General features: G+C 36.6%; 1 protein-coding gene across 3 annotated transcripts in view; it reads left to right on the top strand.

Annotated features, from left to right (window-relative positions):
* The first annotated feature begins 1,620 nt into the window (after nt 1-1,620).
* atg7 (ATG7 autophagy related 7 homolog (S. cerevisiae)) overlaps nt 1,621-9,273 on the top strand; it is a 77,822-nt gene continuing 70,169 nt past the window's right edge. Inside the window, exons 1-8 of one of the 3 annotated variants that reach the window (XM_042407271.1) lie at nt 1,621-1,999; nt 4,592-4,803; nt 5,049-5,103; nt 5,233-5,350; nt 5,480-5,557; nt 5,661-5,777; nt 7,025-7,171; nt 7,532-7,620. In XM_042407271.1, the coding sequence (XP_042263205.1) occupies nt 4,632-4,803; nt 5,049-5,103; nt 5,233-5,350; nt 5,480-5,557; nt 5,661-5,777; nt 7,025-7,171; nt 7,532-7,620 (776 nt within the window). In that variant the 5' untranslated portion in view covers nt 1,621-1,999; nt 4,592-4,631. Of the gene's footprint in view, nt 2,431-2,573; nt 2,734-4,591; nt 4,804-5,048; nt 5,104-5,232; nt 5,351-5,479; nt 5,558-5,660; nt 5,778-7,024; nt 7,172-7,531; nt 7,621-9,273 lie in introns of those variants that run through there. The other 2 variants (XM_042407270.1, XM_042407272.1) reach the window with 2 other exon arrangements.

Here is a 9,273-nt window from a genome sequence, read left to right as displayed (position 1 = left end):
ATTCACTGCCATAAACCTTGCAAAACAATTCTCAAATGTTTTGCATGACAGTGGAGGGAAACTGTTTTGTACTCCTTGTAACATTGTGGTCAACCACAAGTGGAAATCTTCACTGGATAGTCACTTTTCTCCCATGAAGCACAAGAAACTATATCTCACTATTCTTTTAATGACATTTTTGACTGATTTTATTTGGTGTTGTTGAGGTGAAAGTTAATTTAATAAAGGTTTATAAGTAAATAAATGGAACTCAGGTATTTTTTTATATAACTTTGAGCCCATGGTTCTCATGTTCAGAAAATAAATAAAACATTAGCACTGAAATATAGTTGTTTATGCGATATGCAGTATGCTTTTTATTGAAGGAAGTGATTACATATGACTCTTCATTGGTAGTAGTTTTAATTTTTTTTTTCCTTTGCTTGCAATTTTTTCCCAATTCACTTAATTTCACTGCAAAAAGAGCACATAGAACATTGTAAATTGTATGGAAATTTTTGAGAAAAGCTGCTGCAAAATTAAGCCTTTTCAGCCACAATAATCACAAAAAAACTGCGAAGTCCTGGAGGGACAGACTAAGGAAACAAATTGTGGTAGTGTAGGAGGGGTAGGTTATTTGAGTGCAACTTTCATTAAGCCCAGCATCAATAAACTGCAGAGTGCAGAACAAGCAAGCAGGTTTGACCAGCTGCTTCCAGTGTATACCTGCATGAAGCTCACTGTCCACTTTGTTGCCTTGTTTCACTCAACCAAATAACCTGGCTCACAGAATGTCACTGAACTCAAAATGACCCAGCTGAGTTTAAAGTGCATCGAGCAGGTGCAGCTACTCAATCTAAGAAACTTGAGTGGTAAATCAATAGTCCATAAGCTCAGAGGCTATTTGTATTACTATTTTTAAATTGTAAGATGCAATGTTAGTACGAATGTTTATACCACTTTAGACAAATATTTGCAATTTTGCTAAGTTTTGTAGTTCAAAGAAGATAGTATTACAAATCTGTAATATTGTGAGTCTTTCAAAGCTCACAAGCTGTTCAAAAAATCACCAAGACCGAATGTCTTATTGTTTTCTAGATTGTCTTTGGCATATGGAGCACAAAAAATGACATAGGCATAAATAAATCAAATATAATAAATGACTAAATAAATAAATACAGAAATAGCCTAAATAAAGGATTATTTATGGAAATGTAGAAAATTAATCCAAGACATTAATTTAACGATGTCCTTTTCCATTACCAAAATCTATTTTTTTATTTATGTGTTTAATCATTTGTTTATGCATTCATTTATTTATGTTTGTGTCATTTCTTGTGCTCCATATTGTTAGGGATGCAGCCACCACTGAGTCATGTCCACTGTATGGTCATGTCCTCAGTTTTCATTAATTTTTTTTTTTTTTTTTTTTTTTAAGAACAGGGTTTCTAATTTAAAGGCTGATTCCAGTATTTATAGACTCAGTATTTCTATACTACTGTACATTAGTACTTGAGCACTTTTAGACAAACAAAAGAATAGATAAAATAGTTAAATATTCAGTATTTTTATACCAGTATTTTAGAATTAATGCCTTGAAATAGCATTAAGACCCTCATGCAGGGAAGTTAAATTTACAAAAAATATAGCTGTTACATTTTGAAGTAATACAAACAGATTATATTTTAGAGACTTTGCGATTTATGACCTGAGTAGGCTATCTCTAGACTTGACTTTGGCCCCAGTGCATTGTCTCTTGAAGTTTATTTTTGGTGGCCTATTACTTGTGCGGCTATAACTTGTTGTGTTCCTATAATCACAAAATTAAAATAAAAACACAATTGTCAGCGCCAACAAAAGCTGAGGTCTTCATCACTTGCATTCCTGAACATGATCTGAATTCCCGGCATTTTTTTCTTCTTCTTTTTTCCTCAGGAGTATACTTTAGCGACGGTCCCTGACTAATTGTCGCACAGTCAGGTGTCCTGAGGCAACTTCAACTTCTCCGTTGACGATTCTGGTATTAATGAGCTCGTATAGCTCTTTTGTTTCATTTCCGGAATTTGGGGACTTTTACCTGTTTCTAAACTGTTACATTTCGGTTGTGATTGAAACCATTAGTAATGATATAACTAATAAAGTAACGTTAGCAGACGTTACTTCTCGGAGGCTCGCTGCACCTTTGCGCCAATCCTTTCCCTCCGAAATGAAAAGGAACGGCGCGTACAGGTTTTTGTCAGTCTTCTCATGCTTAATCGTTTGCGTGTTCTTGTTTTTGTTCTGGTTCTTTATATTTTACTCAATGATGCTCGCACCGTAAAGCGTAAAGATACTATACATTAGCAGCAGCTAGGCTAAACAGACCGGGCTGACTACTTACCCAGAATGCGTTGCTTTATTGACATGTCCCGCGATCACATGATCAACTTCACCAGGAAGTAAGGATATCTGGTAAGTGTAAAAAGCTTGCAGCTTGTCACGATTTGATAGAGAAAACGTTTGTCTGACTGGGTCAATGTTAACGTAATATGTCTGGTGTTATAATACGGTTATGTCGTCATCGTGTGTTCCGTTACCAGGGAGATACTGGTTCTGGGAACAGACGTTAGAACCGGCAAAGCTGCTGTTGCCCCTGTATGTTAACTTACTGTACTGTGAATAAGAAAGTCCTGAAACAGTCTGTCTGCGATTTGAACATTCAGCCTGTACCTGTAAAGCCCCATAGTCGTTGAATACTTAAGAATATCTTTAAGGGTAAGATGTCTTGGTGCTAGGTTTTTTTTGTTTTGTTTTGTTTTGTTTTGCCTGTAAGAAATCATTCAAATAACATATGACTGGTTGGACTGTCTTTTTTCCGTTTACATAAACAGCAAAAATGTAAATCTGAATTTTGATCATTAATGTTAATTGTTATAAGATGGCAACTGGAGCTTCTGATAATTTCAGTTCAGAAGAGCAGCAAACTAACAGTTACTCATGATTACTCATGTGGGCTATAAATATCAGAAAACGTTTTTTTTTTAAAAAAAATCCCCTTCACAGTTTTCTATAGCTTAAGGTGATGTCATCAAATGTCTTGCCTGTGTATTGTCTGAAAAGTGCAAAATCACAAAGACGTTAATTTCACTAAAATGTGAAGACAAATAAAAGCAGCAATTATCATCAAATTTCAGAAGCTGGAAACATAAAATGTTCAGCTTGAAAAATGACTTATATAATCAAAATAGTTGCAGATTAATTCTCTGTGGATGGACTAATCGCTTAATTTACTAATCATTTCAGCTTTATTTCATTTTTAATTAAACTATGAGTCAACTTTGAGTAAGTAATTAATAATTTACCACAAAGCCCAAAGAAATGGCTTTATAATTGTTTCCATAATCTGATCAAAGTCACAAAATCCATTGTATTCATTTATGATTTCCTGCCATGGGGAAATTGTGAATTCCACTTGAAGGATCAATAACTTGTCCTATTTTATCTCATTGATGATATTAAAACAGAATTTTAAAAAAAACATTTATGGTTGTTTTATGTAATTGTCAAATAAAGCTGCTGTCAATCAACTTTTATCAATATTACCAGCATACTCATAACAATATACATGCTTAGCCACCGTTCAGCTAGGGTTAGACTGGCTGATGTGATGTTACATTTTGTGTGTCATGTTAGAGATGCATACCAGAAATATCCACACCTTTCCATTACAAATGCACTGATTGTTCTATTATTTATTTGTTGCTGTGCGGATGGGCTGATCTGAGTACTGACTGACTAAATTAACTCAGTCATCAAACTCAATTAAATCAAACTCATTGATTTAATTGAAAAAAAATGTCAGTTTTGGTGTTCATATATTATTTTCTCTTTTTTTGTTGTGTGTTCATCATGTGCTTGTGTTGTTAGTAGCAATCATAGACTGTAAAAAATAATGGACGTAGCCACTGTGACTTCACCCATTGGTTTGTGGACTCCTGTGGTTTTGAAGCCTAGAGTTTGCACTTAGACTGTTGTCATCTTGGATTTTTGGAGCCAGAAGTGACCATTTGCATGAGAGGGTGGAGCTAACCCTAATGCTAGCTGCTAGCTTGATTAACTGTGATAATGTTAATGCTAATTTTCACTAGCAAAGAAAAGGCTTAAAGCCGTTAAAACAAAATGTACTTACCAGAAAAACTGAACATTCGACTTCTTAGAGGGTCTTTTAGTACAACCAAATGCTGAACATGACTTTTTTAGGTGACCAAAATGTTACAATTGACTTTCACGAACTGAAAAATCACTGAAATAGCGACAGCTACGGCAACGCCAATATCTGTGAATCTGAAAACAACACCCACTTGTCAAAGCAGAAATAAGCTACAGAGACCAAAACCTGTTTTTGTACCAGGCTGTAAACATATTTATTTCTGCTGTAAAGTTCAGCATTTTAACATGACTCGCTCTTTGAACCAACCTCAAGTGGCCATTTGAGGAAGTGCGTTTTTTGGCACTTCCACGTTTGCTTCATTTTTCAGCCCCGGAGGTTGCTGCTTGGTATGTGTGTCTAAATGGCAAAGTTTTTTGTAGAGTCTGCAAGTGTTTCGTAACCTACAACTGTTTCATTTCACAGCTTGTATAACTTGGCTGTGCTGCCTGTTAGTGAAGTTGTGATGGCATCTGACACCAGTGAAGCAGGGTCCTCCGCTGCAGACCTCAAGCTGCAGTTTGCTCCGTTCAGCAGTGCCCTGGAGGCAGGCTTCTGGCACCAGCTTACCCAGAAGAAACTCAATGACTACAGGTTGGATGAGAGTCCCAAGTGTATCAAAGGATACTACTACAATGGTGAGTAGTGGGATCAGATGGTAGGATGTTTTGTTGACGATTTAATTTGTGATGTGAAAACATTTTTGTGGGTTGAGCAATTCATCCTTCACACTCTAATCAGTAATCTGCAAAAGTCAGCTGCTGTTTTTCACTTTTTCGTTTCTTTTTAAACAGTTCTGGATTTTGCATAATGAGTATTTTTAATCATGCACATATATGGAAACAGAACAACCACTTCACATGTTCTTATTTCTCTTCTATAGGTGATCCAGTTGGTTTGCCTACCCGCCTGACTTTGGAGTTCAGTGCATTTGATGTGTAAGTACGACCTTTCTCTTGCCCTTCTATTGCTGTTGAGTCTGTAAAGGAACAACGCATAATACACATGTAAACAAAAGGGTGAAACCACCAATTCAATGCAAACATAAAATGTTTTTTTGCTGTTAGAGACGGTCAGACCCCGGCCCGTTGCTGTCCAGCTATTGGAACGCTGTATAACACCAACACACTAGATGCCTTTAAGACCATCGATAAGAAGGCTCTGCTGGAGAAAGAGGCCAAGGAGGTAAAAATACATCATATTCACTCACACATATGAATTTACAGATGCCTGAATAGACTCTTGATGAGGTCTTTTAGTTGTTTAAGTGGAGAACAGAATAACTGCAGTTCTTTATTACCTGTTGTTTTGTAGATATGGGATGCCATACAATCTGGGGCTGCTTTGAAGGACCAATCCATCCTGTGCAGATTCATTCTGCTGACCTTTGCAGTGCGTACCAACAGTAACTGAACTTGAAATGTGTTAGTTTTATATAGTCATGATTTTGTGAAGACTAACTTTCTCTCTTTTTTTTCTTTCATTATTTCCCCAGGATTTAAAGAAGTACCATTTCTACTACTGGTTCTGCTTCCCTGCGCTCTGCTTCCCAGAGGGAATAAAGATTGTCCAACAGCCTTCTGTCCTAGAGCAAGTTTTTTCAGCAAAACAGGTTGGCTTTGTAAATATTTGTATGTAACCAGTGGAATTAATATTTTGGACTTTAGTTTTACTTACAAACACACACACAATTCTGCAAGTAAATACAATCAGCTGTCTTCCACAGGTCGTTTTGATGTATTTTGGCCTGAAAATGTGAATATTATTCACAAGTCCTTTTAATTTCTTTCTTTCCTAAGATCATCCTAACACTCCTAACTGCTAAGACAATGAGACTGTTGCAGCTTTTGATGCAGCTCTGATCAGTATCATTTAAATCTGCTTGTTCTGTCTAGTACTGTATAAGCTGTAGAATAGTATAATGAAAAGAGTTGTCAGCTCTCAAGTTTGCGGATCCAATGAGTCAAACAGCCTCATTAAAAAAGAACAGGTAGAATCACTCATGAACAGCGTGACGCCAACTGTGGGCCACAGGGATGACCGTTTCTCCCTCTTACCTCTCTATTGTCTTTCTCCACATAAATGATCAGTGTTATGTAACAACCTGACACATAATTGTTTTCAGCAGTTTCACGAACACAAAAATTCTCAAGAAAAAGTTTTTGTAGAATGTGGAACACATTAGCATGGTCATTTTCACTTGTATTGATTTCAAGCTGAATCTATATATTTACATTATCCAAATTGGTTGGTGTAGGTGAACCTAGATAGTGCGAATAATGTTGTAGGCTGACTATCGGGGGGGTGATCTTATTATCTATTTGTGGTCAGCTGTAGTTTAAAAATATTGGATTAGTATAAAAAAATATACTAACTCTTTGATGTGTTTAATATGCTCTTTCATCAGCAACATGGCATAGTTTATATACACTGTACATAAGATACATTCTGTGGAAAAGATTATAAGAATATTATTATGCGAATGTCTATGAATAGTTATCTCTCAGAGGTTTTGAGACAGTGTTTCAACACAAATGACAAAATATGACAAACTATGTGTTTCTGATCACTAAATGTTCCTGACTGCAAGAGTTCTCCTTGTCAGAAGTGACATCCCGTCAATCATTATAAAATATTTCATAGTTCATTAACCTTCTGTAAACCCCAAGTGTTCTCAGAAGTACCAAAAGCCATTATAAGTTACATTATTTATGATTGCCCTTTCCATGCTGGTGGTGGACAGTGCTAATTAGCACTATATATATACATATATATATATATATATATATACACATTTTACCAATATACCATATAGAACATTTATTGATTATTTTTGACTTCTAATTATTTTTGTCTCAGATCGCAGCCTTGCAGGAGGTCTATGATGGCCTGTGTAGCAAAGGAGGGACCACTGCACTTCCTTACTTCCTAATGAAGTACACAGATGACACTGTTCAGATGGCTCCATTAGAGGACTGGGATGCATTCTTCACTGATACTAAGAAGGTACTAATCTGTTTTTATACTGTATATATATATATTTAATTTTTCAAAGCAACTAATGCAGACATCTTTGCAATTATATCAATATGAGTAAAAAAATCTTAAAAAACCTAATAAAGTTTAATAATAATACATTTTCTATTAATCTAAAATGCTTGGAAAGATTCGGTTACACGTATTTTTAGTTATTTATGTGTGGAAGGTTTTTGTCTACTTTCATGGATTCAGGTTGGTTTCTTCTGTTAATACTGAACTTTTAGTGTCTCATCCCTACCATTAGATTAGATTCTACTGTATTACTCACACATACACACATGCAATCATGCTTTGGTTATGTAAACCCACCATGTTTGGATTTTCTAGGTTACTGTGGGCGTCTATGATCCGTGCACTCTGTCTCAACATCCGGGCTGGCCTTTGAGAAATCTACTGGTCCTCTTAGCTTACAAATGGTAAAATCTTCTTGTTTATGTATGTGTGTGCTGGAAAAAGATGGTAAAATTCTCTTGAGGATATGTTGTCTGTCCCCACTGTGCAAAACATGTCTTTGTGAACTTCACTGTGTATGTTTATGTATGTTTACACTGACTTTTTTAGGCACAAAGCCACAGAGTGAAAGACAGGAAATCTCTGCTTACTAATTTCCTGTCTCTGAAGTGTTGGGAGCCCTTCACAAACATTAGTGTGGTTATGGATACTAAGATCAACTTCAAAGGAATTTTGTACCTTTAAAAAAAAAAAAAAAACTAAATTAAATTGTTTTCTGTCACACTCCAACTGACACACGTGTTATGAGAGTTAAGCGAATAAACTTGATAAATTAAAATTGTTTCTAGATGGCAGCACTGGCTTGCAGAAACATGACTGCTGCTATTGAGATTGTGCTACTTGTCAACAAAGCTGTAAATCTTTCTGATATCCAACATCCATTTTGTGTAATATCTAATACAGACATCTAATACAATAGTTTGTTTAATACAGTATATTGCTTGCGTTGTAGCTTTTTCTACTTAAAAAATATCCCAATATTTCTCAAAAAGGGAAGATATACAACACTTGTGTGCGTGTGTGTGTGTGAATGTTAGTTATGATTGCTGCAGCCCTTCCCAATGGTCACGTTATTTTTTGTGAAACAGGAGTTGCAGTTGCTCAATCTTGGTAAGTTACAAAGGCTTGTTTGTTAACCCATGACAGGCCCATCTGTGACACACACACACACAAACACACACACACTAGACAGCAGCTGCTGCCTGTGGACACACTGACAGTGGACAACAGATGCTTTGGATGGACACCATAGCCTTTCCTGTGAATCACACACACACACACACAGTCGTGTTTCCATCACTTCAGAGGACATTACATTGACTTACATTCATTTCCTTGAGACTTATCCTAACCTTAACATAACCCTAAACTAACCTTAACTTTAAACCAAGTCTTCACCCTAAAATTAATGATTTACGTTAAGGGGACTAGCTTTTGTCTCCATAAGGGCGCTGAGTCCCCACAACATGACTATGTAAACAGATTTACGTCCCCACAGCATGGCTGTGGCTCAGGAGGTAGAGTGGGTTGTCCACTAATCGCAAGATTGACAGTTCGATTCCCAGCTTCTCCGCATGTCGAAGAGTCCCTGATCAAGATACTGAACCTGAAATTGCTCCCGATGGCTGCATCGTGGTGTGTGAGTGTGTGTGTGTGAACCTGATAAGCAGGTTGGCACCTTGGCAGCCTCTGCCATCAGTGTATGAATGTGTGTGTGAATGGATGAATGCTGACATGTATTGCAAAGCGCTTTGAGTGGTCAGAGGACTAGACAGGCGTTATATAAGTACAGTCCATTTGCCATTTACACACACACACACTCATCTTAAACCTCCTGAATCGTGTTAATGAAGGAGCCACCTCTGCATATTTCCAATAATGATATTTTATAATACTTTAGGTGGCCGTTGATGTAAACAATTAGAAAGTTTCTGTCTAAGCCAGCGTGTATTTGTGGCTATACAAAGCAAGCAGTATGTTTTGTTTCTTGCTGCTGTAGGCTGCCATTCAAAAGTTGGTGAGAGGTGTGGTAGCAGGAAAATGGGAGGAAATTATGT

The sequence above is a fragment of the Thunnus maccoyii genome, chromosome 3 (assembly GCF_910596095.1).
Source record: "Thunnus maccoyii chromosome 3, fThuMac1.1, whole genome shotgun sequence".
Taxonomy (NCBI): Eukaryota; Metazoa; Chordata; class Actinopteri; order Scombriformes; family Scombridae; genus Thunnus; species Thunnus maccoyii.
This window is presented reverse-complemented; position numbering and strand designations above follow the sequence as displayed.